Source organism: Nycticebus coucang, chromosome 3 (assembly GCF_027406575.1).
Source record: "Nycticebus coucang isolate mNycCou1 chromosome 3, mNycCou1.pri, whole genome shotgun sequence".
NCBI classification, from domain to species: domain Eukaryota; kingdom Metazoa; phylum Chordata; class Mammalia; order Primates; family Lorisidae; genus Nycticebus; species Nycticebus coucang.
In genome coordinates this window covers 147,764,887-147,786,384 of record NC_069782.1, presented here as the reverse complement: position 1 = coordinate 147,786,384, position 21,498 = coordinate 147,764,887, and the positions used below count along the sequence as shown (strand labels likewise).

The window sequence follows — 21,498 nt, the reverse complement described above, 5'->3', positions numbered from 1 at the left end:
GTGGCACCAACATAGCTCATTATAGTCTCAGATTCCTGGACTCAAGCCTTCCTTCCACTTTACCCTCCCAAATGGCTGAGTCTATAGGCATGCACCCCCATCTTTGGCTTTTTTTTTTTTTTTGAGACGGAGCCTCAAGCTGTCACCCTGGGTAGAGTGCCGCGCCATCACAGCTCACAGCAACTTTCAACTCCTGGGCTCAAGTGATTCTCCTGCCTCCGCCTCCCAAGTAGCTGGGAATACAGGCACCTGCCACAACGCCTGCTAAGTTTTTTGGTTGCAGCCATCATTGTTTGGCAGGCCCGGGCTAGATTTGAACCCACCAGCTCAGGTGCATGTGGCTGGCGCCTTAGCCACTTGAGCCACAGGTGCCAAGCCTATTTTTTTTTTTTTTTTTGAGACAGTTTCACTATGTTGCCCTCGGTAGAGTACCATGGCATCACAGCTCACAGCAACCTCAAACTTTTAGGCTGAAGCCATTCTCTTGCCTCAGCCTCCTGAGTAGCTGGGACCACAGGCTCCTGGCACAACACCTGGCTGTTTTTTTGCCAGCCTGGGTGTATGTGGCTGGCGCCCTACCCACTAAGCTGCGGGTGCTGCCTTCTTTTTAAAATTTTTTGTAGAGACAAGGTGTTGTTCAGGTTGGTTTAAAGTTCCAGACCTCAAGGATCCTCCAAGCTCAGCCTCTTGAGTAGATAAATTAGATTTTAGCCACCATGTGTGCCCCTGACAACATCTTGATTGAAATCTCATGAGAGATACTGGGCCAGAACCACCTAACTATGTCACTGCTAAACTCCTTATCTACCCAAACTGTGAGATAATAAATATTTGTTGTTTTCAGCCACTGAGTTATGAAGTGATCTATTGTAGCAATAGATAGTAACCTTGTTGAAACAGAAAAGTAGACGAACAAGAAGAGTAGACTATTTAACTTAACATATATTGTGCAGTATAAGCCCCCAGGATGTACTGCTAACAGGTGTACATCTGTAAGAATAAATGCTGTGGGGCGGTGCCTGTGGCTCAAAGGAGTAGGGCACTGGCCCCATATGCTGGAGGTGGTGGGTGCAGACCCAGCCTGCCCCCGCCCAAAAAAGAATAAATGCTGTGTTCTAGACAGAAAAACCCCTCTAGCTTTATCAGAGTGGGTACACAGGACCTCAAAAACTGGTTTTAGAGAATCAGCCTAAAAAATACAATTGCTTGACCTATATTCTGGGTCAGGAACAGAACGGAGAACTAACCTTTTGCAAGTGGAGCAATGGTAATTTCATTATCTGCCAGATTCACAAACACATCGTAGAGGTCTGGTCTGTTGCTTACCTCCAAGTCTACAAACCCAGCGATGTAACCTGTGTTACAAAGATGAACATCAACCATCACTGGAGTGGGAAGAAATACAGAACATATAAAAAGAGAACTGAATCTAGAAGCTCAGCAGCTGCTTTTCCCCACTGCATTGTTTATTTGGGAACATTAACTGTACCCTGTGGCATTTATTAAGAGTACCTTATTGTCAGCTGCTTGAAGAAATTCACACAACCCAGACCTACTCAGGTGTGAGAAAATGGGGTATGAAAGAATGATATTCCTGATTACTGAGGCAAGGAACAGACACTTCAATAAATTTCTTGGGCCAGAGAAAAAATTAAATTGCATACCAAACTACCAAACTTAAACACTACACCAAAAAAAAATAGTTCCAAGTAGGTTAAAGACTTAAGTGGAAAAGAATGAACGTTTAGGTACTCTACCGAGGGCCATAAAGTGAGACTCTGTCTCTACAAAAAAAAAAATAAATAAAAATAAATAAATAAATAAATAAATAAAATATGTGAGAATATCTTCCTATTCTTAGGATAGAGAAGATTTGCTTAAATATAAAAACATAAACTCTTAAGCCTAATAAATTCCAATACATTGTAATGAAGAATCAGTTCATCAAAAGATTCTGAAGAAAATGAAAAAAAAAAAAAAAATACACAAACTTGGAGATTTCTGAAGCACATGTAACCAGCAATAGATTCACATCCTGAACATATAAAAAAACTATGAATCAAAAAAAAAATCAAATGGAAAATTTAGTAAAAGAAATAGTCATTTTGTAAGAAACAAATGGCAAAACCATATAGTAGTATGTTTAACCTCATTTAGAATCAGGAAAATGCAAATTAAAATCACAATGGAATATCACTGCACACCCACCAATGTGGCAAACTTTTTTCTTTTTTAAGAGACAGGGTCTTGCTTTATTTGCCTAGGCTGGAATGCATAGCTCACTGTAATCTTGAATTCCTGGGCTCAAGTAGTCCTCCCACCTTAGCCTCTCAAGTAGCTAGGACTACAGCAAGGACTGTAGGTGTATGCCACTACACCTGCCTCATAATTTTACTTTTTGTAGAGATGGGATCTTGCTATGTTGCCCAGGCAGATCTTGAATTCCTAGGCTCAAAAGATCCTCCTGCCTCTGCATCCCAAAGTGCTGGGATTACAGGCATGAACCACCATGCTGGGTTCAAACATTTTAAAGTTTAATAATACCAAGTACTGTTGAGGATGTGAAGCGGTGGGACCTCTACTGTATTGCTACTGGGGTAAATTGTACCATCTCTGAGGAAAACATTTGGCATTACCCAACAACTTGAGGATTTGCAGACCTTATAACTCAGAAATTCTACTTCTCAATATATATAACCTAGAAAAAGCTTTGCACTTCAAAGTACAACAGTATTCCACTTTGTCATCTGTGTCATGAGCCTATGAATGTTCCTTTTATTTTGTGTAACTTGCATGACCAATATGTATTATTGTATAACTAAGAAATATTTCTATTTGGTATTTTTTTTGGAGACAGAGTCTCAAACTGTTGCCCTCAGTAGAGTGCCATGGCGTCATAGCAACCTCAAACTCTAGGGCCTAAGCGATTATGTTGCCTCCGCCTCCTGAGCAGCTGGGACCACAGGCATCCATCACAACGCCCAGCTATTTTTTTCTTTTTCTTTTTTTTTTTTTGGTTTTTGGCTGGGGCTAGGTTTGAATCCGCCACCTCTGGCATATGGGACCGGTGCCCTACTCCTTGAGCCACAGGCGCCGCCCTATTTTTTTCATTGTTGTTGCCGTTGTCATGTTTTAGCTGGCCTGGGCCGGGCTCGAACCTGATGGCCCCAGTGCATGTGGCCAGCGTCCTACCCACTGAGCTATGGGCGCTGCTCAAAGAAATATTTCATAACTTAAAAAGCAACAGCAAAAATCCTTACCATTTGTTATCACTGTAATTTTATGAAAGAACCTATTACTATGATAAAAGTATAAAGGGCATAATAATCTTAATTTTTTTCTTTCTTTCTTTCTTTTTTTACTTTTAGCAGTTTTTGGCAGGGGCTGGGTTTGAACCCGCCACCTCCGGCATATGGAGCTGGCGCCCTACTCCTCTGAGCCACAGGTGCCACCCAATTTTCTTCTTTTTTTAAAGATAGAGTCTCATGGGCCAAGCGCAGTGGCTCACATCTATAATCCTAGCACTCTTGGAGGCCAAGGCAGGTGGACCGCTTGAGCTCAGGAGTTCAACACCAGCCTGAGCAAGAGCAATACCCCATCTCTAAAACTAGCTAGGTATTGTGGCAGACACCTGTAATCCCAGCTACTTGGGAGGCTGAGGCAAGAGGATTGCTTAAGCCCAAGAGTTTGAGGTTGTATGAGCTAGGCTGTCACCATGGCACCCTAGCCTGTGGCAACAGAGTAAGACTGTCTTTTCTTTTTTGAGACAGAGTCTCACTTTGTATTACTAAAATTATTACTAAATTATTGCTAGAATATATTATTAAATTATTGCCAGAAACCTATGTTCAGAAACCTAATGTTGCCTAATAATTACTAGGCAACATTATTTCAAAATAATTGTAATTTTCCTTTGAGAAAAAAAATATGGAAATGATCAAAGTCTAAATATGCAAAATAAAATCACTGGTAGGGAACTTTTAAGATTAGAACTTTATAAATTAAAAAAAGGTTGCATTTTTCAGGCGGCACCTGTGGCTCAGTCAGTAGGGCACCAGCCCCATATACCGAGGGTGGTGGGTTCAAACCCGGCCCCGGCCAAACTGCAACCAAAAAATAGCTGGGTATTGTGGCGGGTGCCTGTAGTCCCAGCTACTCGGGAGGCTGAGGCAAGAGAATCGCTTAAGCCCAGGAGTTGGAGGTGGCTGTGAGCTGTGTGAGGCCATGGCACTCTACCTAGGGCCATAAAGTGAGACTCTGTCTCTACAAAAAATAAATAAATAAATAAATAAATAAATAAAGGTTGCATTTTAGTGATAGTTGCACAACATGAAGGTACTTAATGCCACTGAACTATACACTTAATTAAACATGGTTAAGATGAGGCTAGGCATAGTGGCTCAGGCCTGTAATCACAGCACTTTGGGAGGCCAAGGCAAGGTGGTCACTTGAACTCTGGAGTTCAAGATCAGCCTGTGCAATATAGGGAGACCCCATCTCTACAAAACATTTAAAGATTAGCTGAGTGTAGTGACATTTACCTATAGTCCTAGCTACTGAAGAGAATGAGGATCACGTGAGCCCAGGAGTCTGAGACTACAGTGAGCTATGATCATGCCACTGCACTCCAGCCTGGGCAATAGAGCAAGACCCTGTCTCTAAAATTAAAAAAAAATTTTTAGGATCGATGCCTGTGACTCAAGCAGCTAAGGAGCCAGCCACATACACCTGAGCTGGCAGGTTCGAATCCAGCCCGGGCCTGCCAAACAACAATGACGGCTGCAACCAAAAAATAGCTGGGCATTGTGGTGGGCACCTATAGTCTCAGCTACTCGGGAGGCAGAGGCAGGAGAATCGCTTGAGTCCCGGGGTTGGAGGTTGCTGTGAGCTGTGATGCCATCGCACTCTACCTGGGGTGACAGCTTGAAGCTGTCTCAAAAAAAAAAAAAAAAAAACTGGGGGGCAGCGCCTGTGGCTCAAAGGAGTAGGGCACTGGCCCCATATGCCAGAGGTGGCGGATTAAAACCCAGCCCCAGCCAAAAACTGCAAAAAAAAAAAAAATAATAATTTTTTTTAATGCATAAGGTAGTAAATTTTCTATCATGTGTATTTCTCACAATTTACTTTTGAGAGATAAAGTCTCACTTTGTCACCCTCAGCAGAGTGCCATGATATCATATCTCACAGCAACCTCGAACTCTTGAGCTCAAGTGATTCTCTTGCCTTAGCTTCCCAAGTAGCTGGGACTACAGGCACCTGCCACAACACCTGGCTATTTTTAGAGGTGGATCTCGCTCTGACTCAGGCTGGTCTCATCAAACTGTGAACTCAAGCAACCCACCCACCTCAGCCTCCCACAGTGTTCGGATTACAGGTGTGAGCCATTGAGCCCAGCCTATTTTTCCATCTTTAGTAGAGACGGGGTCTTGCTCTTGCTCAGGCTGGTCTCTAACGCCTGAGCTCAGGCGATCCACCTGCCTTGGCCTCCCAGAGTGCCCGGATTACAAGCATGACCCAACACGCCTGACCAAAAAAAAAAAAGTTTATAAAGGGTGAAAAAATTATTGTATTTGCCAAAGAAATAATAAAGGATCACTATTACCCTCAGGGATGCACACAGAACCCCCTCTTAAAGCAGACACTTCCTCCCCTGGATCCTCTTGTCTACCTGTGCACATCTGCAGGGCTTCCAGCTCGTCTGCGCTGAGGTGCACGTAGGAGTGAAGAATGGTCCAGTCCTGTCGATGCCACACCAGGGCAGGCAGAGTCCTGGGGAATTAAGGCAAGAATCAAGTGGCTGGGCGGTGCCTGTGGCTCAGTCGGTAAGGCGCCGGCCCCATATACCAAGGGTGGCAGGTTCAAACCCAACCCCGGCTGAACTGCAACCAAAAAAAAAAAAAAAAAGAATCAAGTGGCTGTTGGTCCACCCTATGAAGACTCAGCCTGCCTCTTCTCTTCCCAAAGAGGAAATGAAGAGGGTGGGATCATGCAGCTAATCAGGGGCATTGTAAGGCCAAGTCTCCAAAATGCTAGCATACACCTCTGGGCTTCAAACTAAAGCAATGCGATGTTTTCAACTGTGCATTTTTGGTCAGATCAGAAACAAAAAGCTCAAGATGAAGTTTCAAAAGATCTCATGGTGGCAAGGAGTGATGCTTCTCAGGTTTTCCTCCAAAATCTCACTCTGCAGACTGCCATAGAGAAGGAACCTATAGGTAAAGTCCAAACTAGCCGCTGCTAGAAATCTTGTGGAGGTCTCCCCTTTATACTTAAAATTCTAGTCAAACTTGCAAACCATGTGTGTTTGTTTTCATGTAGCCCAAGTATCCCTGAGAAAAATGTGAGGTAAAACTGCAGGAAAATGTGTTGAACTAATCTGTGGCTTCGTGAACTCACTGGTGCCCTGCTGAATATCTCACAAGCTTGGACATTCCAGTTTAAGCGGCATACATATGGGGAAAAGATGATGGTATAGAAAAATACAGGGTTTGGGAGCCACAGAAAGCAGAGGAAGTTCTAGCCCTTGCACATAGATCTGAGGCCATCGTGATTATAGCATTGGTCATTTCTAAAGCATGTACTACGGGCAAGGCACTAAGCACTTGACATAAATGATTTCCAGTCCCCAAAACAAACTTATGAGGTAGGTATTATGACCCTCATGTTACAGATAAACTTAGGCTCCAAAACATTCAGTATCTTTTATGTGGTCACAGATCAAATAAGTTGCCCTCTGAGGATTTAAGCCAGGTTTTACTGAAGCCTTTCTTCATTTCATTATCTTACCACATAACCTCTGCCAGCCTCAGTTCTCGCATTCATGAAACAGGGTCATAATACTTCCTTGCAGAGTTCTTGTCATGAGTATACTTAATAATTAAGATATCTTATACAATTCCTGGCACACAGTAAAACCAGCACAAATTCTAAGTCCCCTTCCTTTTAAAAAAGGATCTTAAGAACAAGGCAGATTTAATAAACAAAAACTCTTTTACAAAGCTATGTTATAAAAATTAGAGAGTCTTAGACCAGGCGTGGTGGCTCACACCTGTAATCCTAGCACTCTGGGAGGCCGAGGCAAATGGATTGCTTAAGCTCATAGGTTCCAGACTAGACTGAGCAAGAGTGAGACCCCACCTCTAAAAATAGCTGGGCATTGTGGTGGGTGCCTGTAGTCCCAGCTACTTGGATGGCTGAGGCAAGAGAATCACTTAAGGCTTAGCACCCGTAGCACAGTGGTTATGGTGCCAGCCACATACACTGAGGCTGGCGGGTTCGAACCCGGCCCGGGCCAGCTAAACAACAATAACAACTGCAAAAAAAATAGCCGGGCATTATGGCAGGTGCCTGTAGTCCCAGCTACTTGGGAGACTGAGGCAAGAGAATCGCTTAAGCCCAGAAGTTTTGTTTTTTTTTAGAGACAAAGTCTCATTTTTTCACCCTAAGTAGAGTGCTGTGGCATCGCACAGCTCACAGCAACCTCCAACTCCTGGGCTTAAGCTATTCTCTTGCCTCAGCCTCCCAAGTAGTTGGGACCACAGGTGCCCACCACAACGCCCAGCTATTTTTTTGTTATTGTTGCAATTTGTCAGGGGCTGGGTTTAAACCTGCCACCCTCAGTATATAGGACCAGCGCCCTACCCACTGAGCCACAGGCACCGCCCTTAAGCCATAAGTTTGAGGTTGCTGTGAGCTGTGACGCCAAAGCACTCTACCGAGGGCGACATAATGAGACTCTGTCTCAAAAAAGAAAAAAGAGAAAGAGAATCACTTAAGCCCAAGAGTTTGAGGTTGCTGTGAGCTGTAATGCTACCGCACTCCACCGAGGGCAACAAAGTGAAACTGTCGCGAAAAAAAGTCTTCAGTAAAACTGAACAGGAGGAACAACTCATCTAAAACAGGGTCAGCAAACTATGGCCATGGGTCAGCTACCTGTCTTTGTAAATAAAGTTTTATTAAACATAACCATGCTCATTCATTTAAGTGTGTATTGTCTATGGCTGCTTTTGTGTTATCCAAGCAGTTGAACAGTTGGGACAGAGAATATATAATAACAACAAAATTATTATATTCACAAGCATAAAATATGAATTCTCTGGCAAGAAAAATTTGCTCCCTCTCTGCCCCGAAATATTCTTATTTCTAAAGTTGAAGATCAATCTGTCCAAATTCAGTGACCTTGAATTATTAGTTATAAACTGAAACATTAGACCAAAATGGTATTTTACCCTAAAATCCACACTATTTATACCAAATGTACAACAGAACAGAGCACACAATAATACCTAGTGCCCCAAACTATCTGCCAACAAAACTTTCACTTTTAAACAATTAGAGATGATACCTGGTAAACTCCTGGACGGCTTCTATTTTAGGGTGATAGACGACAATTCTTTTCTTTAGCATCAATGCTGTATGTAAGATAACAGTTTCCATTCCAAACTGAGATACAATGTCTTCCAAAAAATAAATTATAATGTTACTGCATTAAATATTATATAAGGAAATAATTTTTATCAGAAAACATTCTTACATAATACAAAATTATTTTTAATACACAGAATAAATTTAGGCAAATGTTGTTAAGCACACAGAAACCTTATTTGGTGGAGAGGTGTATCTATCCTGCATCTGCTTGCCAGGATGTGTGTTCTAATTGCCTACAACTGACCTAGATGCACATTTGAAATAACTCACAAAAAATTGAAACAAATGCTATGAAGGGAAACCAGCATCTTTCTGTATCATGAAAACTTATTAATTAAAAAAAAAAAATTTCCACTACCTCCCCCTCTCCCCCCAGTATCATTACTTAGGTCCTTTTCAGCTAGGAAGACAAATACCCAACACCTCAACCAGGATGCTCAGAAATCAGAAGGGACAGCAGGACCAAGAGCAAAGACAGGTGCTATGAGAGGCCATAATTGAGGACAGCCTCACCTTCAAGCTCCCTTCTCCCTCTTGAGGACCCTGAAGTCTTGGACCTGGGCTGTCTCTGCAAGTTTGGGGGTAGGGGGAAGGACAGAGCCTCACTATGTCACCCTCAATAGAGTGCCGTGGCATTACAGCTCACAGCAACCTCAAACTCCTGGGCTTAAGCAATTCTCTTGCCTCAACCTTCCAAGTACCTGGGACTACAAGCACCCCCCACAATGCTTGGCTATTTTTTTGTTGCAGTTGTCATAGTTTTTTTTTGGTTTTTGGCCGGGGCTAGGTTTGAACCCATCACCTCCGGCATATGGGACCAGCGCCCTACTCCTTGAGCCACAGGCGCCGCTCCAACAGTTGTCATAGTTTAGCAGGCTTGGGCCAGGTTCGAACCCACCTGCCTCAGTGCATGTGGCCAGCGCCCTAACCACTGACCTATGGGTGCCAAGCCTGTCTCTGCCATTTTGGATTTCCCGTCTGGGAGGTGAGTTAGGGACTCTGGGTCAGGGCTTGAGCTTTTCAGATGGAATAGATAACCGCTATGATTTAAGGAAAGAAAAACTGTGAAAGTCAGTGGAGACCTTGAGCTATGAAATTTAGCTTACTGGTGAGAGAACATTTCGATAACAGAATAATACGGAAAATCTATTTTCCTTTGAGAGAATTATAACCCAATAAGGAAATAGAAGAGGTGAAGTATTCCTTCCCCTGTGTAGAAAGCAAATACTATATAGATAAAAATAATGTATGGAAAAATGGCACAATGAAATCTAATGAGAGATTTTCTTTGGCTTGGGATTTTGTTATTGGGATGGATTGGTTTTTTTTTAGACACAGAGCCCTTGGTAGAGTGGCGTGGCATCACAGTTCACAGTAACCTCAAACTCTTGGGCTCTTGCCTTAGCCTCCCAAGTAGCTGGGACTAGAGACAGGGTCTCATTCTTGCTCAGGCTGGTCTCAAACCTGGGAGCTCAGGCAATCCACCCGCCTTGACCTCCCAGAGTGCTAGAATTACAGGCCACCTCGCCCAGGACGTTGGGATGGGTTTTTGTTCTTTCTTTTCTTTGTCTTTTCCTCTTTCTTTTTCCTTCTCTTTTCTCTTGTCCCTTCCTTCTTCCCTCTTCCCCCTCCCCACTTTTCTTTTTCTCTTTTACTTTTTTTTGAGACAGAGCCTCAAGTTGTCCCCCTGGGTAGAGTGCTGTAGCATCACAGCTCACAGCAACCTCCAACTCCTGGGTTCAAGCGATTCTCCTGCCTCTGCCTCCCAAGTAGCTGGCACTACAGGCGCCCGCCACAACGCCTGGCTATTTTTAAGTTGCAACCATCATTGTTGTTTGGCCAGCCCAGGCTGGATTCGAACCCACCAGCTTAGGTGTATGTGGCTGGCGCCTTAGCCGCTTGAGCCACAGGCGCCAAGCCATCTCTTTTACTTTTTTACCTTTGATAGATCCAGCAAGATATGCCTTTCGAGCATCAAAATCCTTGCAAAGGAAAGAGCCATTTTCTTCACTCTGACATATCCCCTTTGTGAGAACTGCAATATAACTCTCCATCATTTTAACTGGGCTCCCATGTTTCAGATATATTCTGTAAGGAGGACAAAAAAAGAAGCCATGCTTTTATTTGACACGAACCACATAGAGAAATGCACCAAGGCTAGGCATATATACTTTCTAAAGACTCTTAAAGCCAATTTACTCATATACTTCTGAATGCTTGAATCTTTTCATAACATGTATTACTTCTCTAATTTAATTCAAAAATATACTTAAAAAATAAAAAAACTTTAGGCTTGGCGCCTGTGGCTCAAGCGGCTAAGGCGCCAGCACATACACCTGAGCTGGTGGGTTCAAATCCAGCCCAGGCCTGCTAAACAACAATGACAGCTGCAACCAAAAAATAGCCGGGCGTTGTGGCAGGCACCTGTGATTCCAGCGACTTGGGAGGTGGAGGCAAGAGAATCGCCCAGGAGTTGCTGTGAGCTGTGATGTCACTGCACTCTACCCAGAGCGACAGCTTGAGACTTTCTCTCAAAAAAAAAAAGGAAAGAAAAGAAAAAAAACTTTAAAGAGACCTTCCACAATTCCTTGAAATCAGCTCTCTTCTTACATCTGGAGTAGTTTGCCAGAATCTCTAAGGCAAGAGAATGAACTATGGACTTTCGGAGGCCCCACGATTCTCAGGAATATCACATACTTCATCTCTTTCTATGTCTCATGTTCACTACTGGTGTTCTTGGTCATACAACTCTGTTTTATTGCTGGAATTTCCTTTGACAAGAAGTTTTACGCATTGTTCACAGAGAAAGCAGTAATTAGTGGTAGAACCCATGCTTATTAAAAGAGTTCCCAGAGGTAGCTATATCTAGAGAATTAAGAAATCAAAACTCTTTAAAGTTTCAGGTGATAAATGCACATTAGACATTTATCATCGAGTTGAAGCGTCCAGAAAATGATGACAGGAAACTGGGTGCATTTATAGCTCACATGTGGAAGAGTCAGTCTTTTCCCCTTGACATGTCTTCCTGTGAGCAACTAAAACCAAATTTTGCTTAAGAAACATGACCGAGTCTACCTGGGCCTTTCAGCAGCTGATGGGATAGAAAATTGGGAAGAAAATAAAATAGATGTTTAAGACAGATCACTTGAAAATTATACGTATTGTAGATGAAGTGAAAAAAAAAAACGAGTATTTTAACTGCTACCAGATTTTGTCAATCAGCAGTGTTTTTTATTATTTCAACCCACAAACTGGGGGAGGGGGAAGGTAGAGAACAACAAATACGGTAAGTTCTCATTCATGTAAAATACATTCTAAGCCATGAACTCACACATAGGCTTCCATGGGAGAAAGGTCTCTGGTAGGGTGTAAAGGACATGACATCACAGGAATTGTGTGGAGTGAGGGTTGGGAGGTATTACTAGAGGCTGGGGGGGACTGTCTTCTCACTGTGTCTTGTACACAGCCCATGTGTACTCTTCTGTATTATTTTTTATTATAATTATATGCTTTATTACCATCAAGAAAAAAAAATAAAATGCCATTAGCATCATAAAATACAAACAATATACAATAATGGAGACAAGAAACATAAGGTTTGTGGCATAAGATGATTTCCACATGACAACCCTGGACCATGAGAGGTGGAAGAGTGATCCCCCAACTATTCTACCAGAAAAGCCCCCCAAGGCCGGGCACGATGGCTCATGCCTGTTATCCTAGCACTCCGGGAGGCTGAGGTGGGTAGATTGCTTCGGCTCATGAGTTCGAAACCAGCCTAAGCAAAAAGTGAGACCTCGTCTTTACTGAAAAATAGAAAAACTGAGGCAAGAGAATCACTTAAGCCCAGGAATTGGAGGTTGCTGTGAGCTGTGATGCCACGGCACTCTACCCAGGGTGACAGCTTGAGGCTCTGTGGAGACAGAGGGCTGAAATTTGCTTTCTCTGCAGAAACCTGTTATGTAACTATTGACTTAGATCTTCATTATTGTACATTAGCATTTTTTTTTCTTTGTAGAGACAGAGTCTCATTTACCACTTTTGGTAGAGTGCCATGATGTCGCAGGACTCACAGCAACCTCTAGCTCTTGGGCTTCCGCAATTCTCCTGCCTCAGCCTCCCGAGCAGCTGGGACTATAGGCGCCCGCCACAACGCCCGGCTATTTTTTGGTTGCAGTTCAGCCGGGGCTGGGTTTGAACCCACCACCCTCGGTATATGGGGCTGGCGCCCTACTCACTGAGCCACAGGCGCCACCCTGTACATTAGCATTTAATACAATTTTCATACAGACCTACACAATATCCTAGTGAAGGCGGCATATTTCTCTGGGTTAAAATCTTTGGCGGTCAGAACAATAGAAAAATGAGTCACCTGTCCAAAAGAAACAAAAAAAGTATAATTTTTGAAGACACTTTAATAGAAATAGTATTTATTACAATGTTCTAACAAATTTCTTATACAAGACATAGCAGTATTAAAATGAAAAGACCAAAATGTCAGAATCCTCACGTGCTTCTTTATCCTTTTGTATGTGTATTATGTGTTTATTTATATAGACAAATATATTTAATTTCCTGATAAGAATGCAATATTTTAGAAAATAATTTTTTTTCTTTTTTTTTTTTTTTCTGCCAGGGCTGAGTTTGAACCCACCACCTCCAGTATATGGGGCTGGCACCCTACTCCTTGAGCCACGGGCGCTGCCCTAGAAAATAATTTTTTTTTTTTTTTTTTTGTAGAGACAGAGTCTCACTTTACCGCCCTCGGGTAGAGTGCCGTGGCATCACACGGCTCACAGCAACCTCTAACTCTTGGGCTTGCGATTCTCTTGCCTCAGCCTCCCAAGCAGCTGGGACTACAGGCGCCCGCCACAACGCCCGGCTATTTTTTTTTGTTGCAGTTTGGCCGGGGCTGGGTTTGAACCCGCCACCCTCGGCATATGGGGCCGGCGCCCTACTCACTGAGCCATAGGCACCGCCCTAGAAAATAATTTTTTAAAACAAAAATACTGGGCGGCGCCCGTGGCTCAGTCGGTAAGGCGCTGGCCCCATATACAGAGGGTGGCAGGTTCAAACCCGGCCCCGGCCAAACTGCAACCAAAAAATAGCCAGGCGTTGTGGCGGGCGCCTGTAGTCCCAGCTACTCGGGAGGCTGAGGCAAGAGAATCGCTTAAGCCCAGGAGTTGGAGGTTGCTGTGAGCTGTGTGAGGTCACACAGGGCCAAAAAATGAGACTCTGTCTCTACAAAAAAAAAAAAAACAAAACAAAAATACTTCACTCGAATATAAAAAATTTAAGTTCCTAAATTTCCCCAACCTCATCAAAGCAGATTTACATTTGCTAAATCAGACCTATGAATTTAGCCATTCTAAATACCATTTTTTCCTTTTTTAATACTGTTTCACTATTTTATTTATGTGTACATAATATGTACATAATAAATGTACATTATTTTCAGGACACATGGCAATTTGATACATTCCTGTAATAATGTATAAAGATTAAATGAAGGTAATTGGGATATCTATCCCTTTAAATATTCACCTTTCCTTTCTTTATTTATTTTTTAATTTGAGACAGAGTCTCACTATGTCACCCTCAGTAGAGTGCCGTGACGTCACAGCTCATAGCAACCTCCAACTCTTGGGCTTAAGTGATTCTTTTGCCTCAGCCTCCCAAGTAGCTGGGACTACAGGCACCCACCACAACGCTTGGCTATTTTTCTTTTGCAGTTGTCATTGTTGTTTAGCTGGCCTGGGCCGGTTTCAAACCCACCAGCCCATGTGCATGTGGCCAGCGCCTTACCCACTGAGAAACAGGCACCGCCTATCTTTTCTTTTTTTTTTGAGACAGTCTCACTCTGTCACCTTGGGTAGAGTGCCATGGCATCATTACAGCTTACAGCAACTTTGAACTCTTAGGCTTGAGTAATCCTCTTGCCTCAGCCTCCTGAGTAGGTAGGACTACAGACATGTGCCACTACACCCAGCTAGTTTTTCTATTTTTAGTAGAGACAGGGTCTGGCTCTTGGTTCAGGCTGGTCTTTCAACTCCTGAGCTCAAGCAATCCACCAGCCTTGGCCTTACTGAGAGCTAGGATTACAAGCTTAAGCTACCAAGCCTGCCTGGCCTATTTATCTTTTCTTTACACTGGGAACATTCAAGTTGTTCTTTTAGTTATTTTGAAATAAGCAATAGATTATTGTTAACTAATCACCCTGTACTGACTGCTAAAAACCACTCTCTTCCCCATATTTTGGCACTTTTGGAAAAGAAAGAATGCTGTCCTTTTTTAAAAAATAAATAAACAGGGCGGCGCCTGTGGCTCAGTGAGTAGGGCGCCGGCCCCATATACCAAGGGTGGTGGGTTCAAACCCAGCCCCGGCCAAACTGCAACCAAAAAAAAATAACCGGGCATTGTGGCAGGTGCCTGTAGTCCCAGCTGCTCGGGAGGCTGAGGCAAGAGAATCACATAAGCCCAAGAGTTGGAGGTTGCTGTGAGCCGTGTGACGCCACGGCACTCCACCGAGGGCAGTAAAGTGAGACTGTCTCTACAAAAAAAATAAAAAAAACAAAACTATAGTCACCCTGCCGATCTACTGAATAGCAACTGCTTTTCTTTTTTTTTTTTTTTGTGGTTTTTGGCCGGGGCTGGGTGTGAACCTGCCACCTCCGGCATATGGGACCGGCACCCTACTCACTGAACCACAAGCGCCGCCCAGCAACTGCTTTTCTTTAATAAGATAGGAAGATGGAAAACACAAAACACAGCTCAGTAACAATCATATAGTTCCTGAATTATCAACTCGCTGCAGAGTGCCATAAACTAAAAGGCAATAATAAGTTTTATTTGTCTTTTTTTTTTTTTTTGAGACAGAGTCTTACTCTTTTGCCTGGGCTAGACTATAGTGACATCAAACTGACTGCAACTTTGAACTCAAGTGATCCTCCTGCCTCAGCCTCCCTAGTAGTTAAGACTACAAGTACAAACCACAACACCTGGCTCATTCTTCTTTTTTTTTTTTTTTTGTAGAGGCAGAGTCTCACTTTACCGCCCTCGGTAGAGTGCCATGATGTCACAGGACTCACAGCAACCTCCAGCTCTTGGGCTTATGTGATTCTCTTACCTCAGCCTCCCAAGCAGCTGGGACTACAGGTGCCTGCCACAACGCCCGGCTATTTTTTTGTTGCAGTTTGGCCGGGGCCGGGTTTGAACCCGCCACCCTTGGTATATGGGGCTGGCGCCCTACTCAGTGAGCCACAGGCGCCGCCCAATTCTTTTATTTTTTTATAGAGACAGGGCCTTGCTATGTTGATTGGCCTCAAGTAATCCTCCTGCCTTGGCCTCCCAAAGTGCTAGGATTAAAGGCCTGAGCTACTATGCCCAGCAGAAGAGATACGTGGGTTTTTTTTTTTTCTTTTTTTTTGAGACAGAGTCACTTTGTCGCTCTCCATAGAGTACCATGTCGCCACAGCTCACAGAAACCTCAAACTCTTTGGGCTTAAGGGATTCTCTTGTGTCAGCCTCCCACATAGCTGGGAGCTACGCCACCATAGCACTCTAGCAAGGGGCAACAAGTAAAAATAGAAAAAAACAACTAGGCCTGGTGGGCACCGGCAGTCTTATCTACCCAGGAGGCTGAGGCAAGAGGATTGTTTGAACCCAAGAGTTTGAGGTTGCTGTGATGCCATGGCATTCTACCTAGGGGGACAGAATGAGACTCAGTCTCTAAAAAACAAACAAACAAAAACCCCTACCAAGAAAAGCCTATTTAATACATGGGTTTCCCTAATTCTTGCTAAATTCTTAATATATTCTTTTTTTTTTTTTTTTTTTTTAATTTTTTTTTGTGTGTGTGGTTTTTGGCCGGGATTGGGTTTGAACCCACCACCTCCGGCATATGGGACGGGTGCCCTTCCCCTTTGAGCCACAGGTGCCACCCTCTTTTTTTTTTGAGGCAGAGTGTCACTTTGTCACCCTTGATAGAGTGCAGTGGCATTATAGCTCACAGCAACCTCAAACTCTTGGGCTCAAGTGATTCAGCCCAAGTAGCTGGGATTACAGACACCTACCATAAGGCCCAGCTATTTTTAGAGAAGGGGTGGTCTCGCTCTTGCTCAGGCTGGTCTCAAACTCCTGAGCTCAAATAATCTACCCGCCTCAGCCTCCCTCACTGCTAGGATTACAGGTGTGAGCCACTGAGCCTTAAATTCTTTTTTTTTGTTTTTTGTAGCGACAGAGTCTCACTTTATGGCCCTCGGTAGAGTGCCGTGGCATCACACAGCTCACAGCAACCTCCAGCCAACTCCTGGGCTTAAGCGATTCTCTTGCCTCAGCCTCCCGAGTAGCTGGGACTACAAGCACCCACCACAACGCCCAGCTATTTTTTGGTTGCAGTTCAGCTGGGGCCGGGTTTGAACCTGCCACCCTCGGTATATGGGGCCGGCGCCTTACCAACTGAGCCACAGGCGCCGCCCGAGCCTTAAATTCTTAATATAGTCTTATCATCCACATGCAAATAAAAACAATTTTTTTCTTAATTATACCAAGAATAATCATATTCTTTAAAACAGTTTTTATTTATGGAAAATGTTTTTTCCCACTTTTATCATAGTCATGACTTAGAAACGATATTTCTATTCCATCAGACTGCAAGTAACTTCAATAAAGGAAAGAAACCACATATTACTGTATTACTCACCACTGTATCAGCCACAGAGTCTATTATGTAATATACAATAATTATATAATATACAGTATATATATATATATATATATTTTTTTTTTTTTTGTAGAGACAGTCTCACCTTATCGCCCTCGGTAGAGTGCCGTGGTGTCACACAGCTCACAGCAACCTCCAAATCCTTGGGCTTAGGTGATTCTCTTGACTCAGCCTCCCAAGTACAGGCGCCCGCCACAACGCCCGGCTATTTTTTTGTTGCAGTTTGGCTGGGGCTGGATTTGAACCCGCCACCCTTGGCATATGGGGCCGGCGCCCTACCCGCTGAGCCACAGGCACGGCCAATATACAGTATATATTTATAGAATGAATGAGAATGGAGAGGGAAGGAGGGAGAGGTGTGGGGCCTTGGTGCATGCCACACCTTCTGGGGGCAAGACATGATTGCAAGAGGGACTTTACCTAACAAATGCAATCAGTGTAACCTGGCTTATTGTACCCTCAATGAATCCCCAACAATAAAAAAAAAAAAAAAAGAATGAATGAGAATGAAGAGTGAAAGAGAACATTTCCAATGAAAATAATGTTCCATATTTTCAAACAGGGGTGTCTAACCTGAGGGCTGCATGCAGATTATTCGAGGATTGTTTTGCTTATCTGTGGTGTCTAATATCATGAAAAGTATACACAGAGCCTATTGGTAGTGTTTGTGTAGTTAATGTAAGGCCCAAGACAACACAACTCTTCTTCCAATGTGTAGCAGAAAAGAAAAAAGGTTGGACATCTCTGGAAGCTTTGCACTACTGGAACAATCTTACATCACTTTAAATATTTTGGGGGGTTTAACCTTACCTTTTTCAAAACTGAAGAATCTGGAACTTCAATTGTTGTGATATAAAACCATGTCCTTCTATACTGACCAAAGACAAAGGGATGGAGAAGTTTGTTTTCATCCATAAGGCAGCATTTTCGCAGCAGCAGATTTCTTAGCATGGCTGTCGTAGAAGGATAACACCACACCCATAGAACTTCTCCATTTGTGTCCTTTTCTATGGTGGAAAGATGGTCACTGTGAGAATGTCAAACAGCAGCAAGGAAGTGAATTGATTGGTTACTCAGAAGCACTTGGTGGAATCAATTTTAACATCCCTTTTTATAAAGCAACCCAGAATATGTGAGACCCCAAATTCCCACCTACCTCTACAGTTCAAATGACCTAGTTCTCATGGATCTTGAATTTTAGAACATCTGAGTAAAATGCTTCTTATAAGAAATTGTGAATGAACGAAAATTGAGCCTGAGAAGTTTGGTAGTTTCTCCCTATTTCCTCCCACACAAATGCTTATAAACTTATTAATTACGTTTCATTTTTATCTAGTTGGAAGAATCTTTAATAAATACAATGAAAAGTTTTGTTGAATACAGAACTAAAGATGAAGAAAGTGATGAGATTTCCTTCAAATCACATTACATACCAATTGTGTAAATTCTGTATTTAAATTTTTTTTTTTTTAAATGGTTATGTTTATTTATTTATTTATTTTGGTTTTTGGCCGGGGCTGGGTTTGAACCCGCCACCTCCGGCATATGGGACCGGCGCCCTACTCCTTGAGCCATAGGCGCCGCCCCTGTATTTAAAATTTTTTAATAGGGCGGCGCCTCTGGCTCAGTGAGCAGGGTGCCGGCCCTATATACCGAGGGTGGTGGGTTCAAACCCGGCCCCGGCCAAACTGCAACAAAAAAATAGCCGGGCATTGTGGCGGGAGCCTGTAGTCCCAGCTACTCGGGAGGCTGAGGCAGGACAATCGCCTAGGCCCAGGAGTTGGAGGTTGCTGTGAGCTGTGTGACACCACAGCACTCTACCGAGGGCGATAAAGTGAAACTCTGTCTCTACAAAAAAAATAAAAATAAATAAAAAAAATTTTTTAATAAAGGTTATATAGTAATATATAGTTTATCACTAAAGTAAACACTTTATTAAAATAGAACAATTGGCTAATAGTAAAAACTTGAGGTAAAGGGCAGCATTGTGGCTCAAAGGGGTAGGGCGCCGGCCCGTGGGTTCAAACCCAGCCCCAGCCAAAAACTGCAAAAAAAAAACTTGAGGCAAAAAGTACCTAAACTTTACAGAAACAGTTACAAAACATATAGCAGTTAGAATCCAATTTTTTTTTTTTTTGAGACAAAGTCTCAAGCTGTCACCCTTGGGTAGAGTGCCGTAGTAGAGGCTTAAGCAATTCTCTTGACTCAGCCTCCCAAGTAGCTGGGACTACAGGCACCCGCCACAACACTCAGCTATTTTTTGCTTGTAGTTGTCGTTGTTTGGCAGGCCTGGGCTGGATTCCAACCCACCAGCTCTGGTGTATGTGGCTGCTGTCTTAGCAGCCTAAGCTACAGGCACTGAGCCAGAATCTAATTAAAAAAAAAATATATATATATTTTTTGAGACAGTGTCAGTTTGTCGCCCTCAATTGACATTGTCCAACAATGACAAACCCCAACCAAAAAACAGCCGAGCACTGTGGCAGGCGCCTGTAGTCCCAGCTACTTGGGAGGCTGAGGCAAGAGAATTGCATAAGCCCAGGAGTTGGAGGTTGCTGTGACCTGTGAGCCATGGCACTCTACCCAGGGCTATAGACTGTGTCTCAAAAAAAAAAAAAAAAAAAAAAAATGAAAGAAAGAAATAGGGAGAAACTACCAAATATCTGCCTTGGCCTCCCAGAGTGCTAGGATTACAGACATAGCCACTGCGTCCGGCCTAAATATATTTTATTAATATTAGTATATGCTAGTTGTACATATTTTGGGGGACATGATATTTTGATACCTGATACAATGTGCAATGATCAAATCAGGGTAATTGGAATATCAAACATTCATCTTTTCTTTATGTTGGGAGCATTATAAACCTTCACTTCCAGCTATTTTGAAATATATAATTATTGTTAAGAATCCAATTTTTTTTTTTTTTGAGACAGAGTCTCACTGTGTCACCCTCAATAGAGTGCTGGGGCATTTCTGTCACAGCTCACAGCAACCTCAAACTTTTGGGCTTAAGCGATTCTCTTGCCGCAGCCTCCCAAGTAGCTGGGACTACAGGTGCCCGCCACAACACCGGGCTATTTTTTCTGTTGTTGCAGTTGTCATTGTTGTTTAGCTGGCCCAGGCTGGGTTCAAACCTGCCAGTCTCAGTGCATGTGGCCGCAGTACTACAGAAGCCGAGCCGCCAATTTTTGATGTAATAGGTTTTTTGTTTTTTTGAGACAGAGCTCAGTTTGTCGCCAGCCCTTGGTAGTTACTGTGGTGTCACAGCTCACAGCAACCTCAAACTCTTGGGCTCAAGTAATTCTCTTGCCTCAGCCTCCAGAGTAGCTGGGACTACAGGCATCCACCACAACTCCTGGCTAGTTTTAGAGATAGGGTCTTGCTCTTGTGCAGGCTGGTCTTCAACTCGCGAACTTAAGTAATTCATCCGCCTTGGCATCCCACAGTTAGTTTTTGTTTTTATTAAATCCTTTATTTAGCAGGGCAAGGTAGCTCACACCTGTTAATCCTAGCACTCTGGGAAGCTCAGGTGGGTGGATCGCTTGAGCTCTGGAATTCCAAGCCAGCCTCAGCAAGAGCAAGACCCCCGTCTCTATAACTAGAGACCAGGCATTGTGTGGGCGTTGTGGTGGGCGCCTGTAGTCCCAGCTACTTGGGAGGCTGAGGCAAGAGGATCGCTAGTGCCCAAGAGTTTGAGGTTGCTGTGCGCTAGGATGCCACCACACTCTACCGAGGGCGACAAAGTGAGGCTGTGTCTCAAAAACAAACAACAACAAAAAAAACCTTTTATTTTGGAAAATATATTTCAAAAAGTAGGGAGAATAATAAAATGAATTCCATCTCAATCACTCAGTTTCAGCAGTTATCAATGCCTGGCTTTGATAGGGGAGAAAGGGTACCCCTTCCTCTATTATCTTGAAGCAAATCCCTTTCAAATTCACGCCAATATGAAAAGTAAAAACCCTGCAGAACTTAAAATACGATCATAAATCATCTTTTTCTTCACTGTTACTAAGTAAAATCAGAGCTTAACTCAGTCTTATTTCAGTAGTACCTTCTGGCAAGACTGAGATGCCTGAGATAAGTAGGTTTTGCTTTAAAGCAGTTTTAAAATCAATCACCTTAGAAATGAACACAGGAAGCCATTCCCACATAAATGCCCTCCTTTGAGACACTGAGAAATAATTGCATTTCTCCAGTTTTGCTAAGACTAACCAATGTTCTTGTACACTGGGGAACAGAGTTTGTAGGAGTGTGCAAAATCCCCAGAAGAAAAGGATTTTTCAAAGGGAACAGAGGTTCCTGCACCCATTGAATTAATGGTTCCCCAACCGAAGCACTCCATG

General features: G+C 43.2%; 1 protein-coding gene across 5 annotated transcripts in view; it reads right to left on the bottom strand.

Annotated features, from left to right (window-relative positions):
• Positions 1-21,498, bottom strand: part of DENND10 (DENN domain containing 10) — a 38,383-nt gene that overhangs the window by 7,032 nt on the left and 9,853 nt on the right. For 2 of the 5 annotated variants that reach the window (XM_053583865.1, XM_053583864.1), the window contains exons 2-7: positions 17,960-18,176; positions 12,720-12,799; positions 10,367-10,515; positions 8,345-8,456; positions 5,669-5,769; positions 1,248-1,355 (exon numbers count right to left, since the gene is read on the bottom strand). In XM_053583865.1, coding sequence (XP_053439840.1) covers positions 1,248-1,355; positions 5,669-5,769; positions 8,345-8,456; positions 10,367-10,515; positions 12,720-12,799; positions 17,960-18,100 — 691 coding nt within the window. In that variant the 5' untranslated portion in view covers positions 18,101-18,176. Of the gene's footprint in view, positions 1-1,247; positions 1,356-5,668; positions 5,770-8,344; positions 8,457-10,366; positions 10,516-12,719; positions 12,800-17,959; positions 18,177-21,498 lie in introns of those variants that run through there. The other 3 variants (XM_053583866.1, XM_053583863.1, XM_053583867.1) reach the window with 2 other exon arrangements.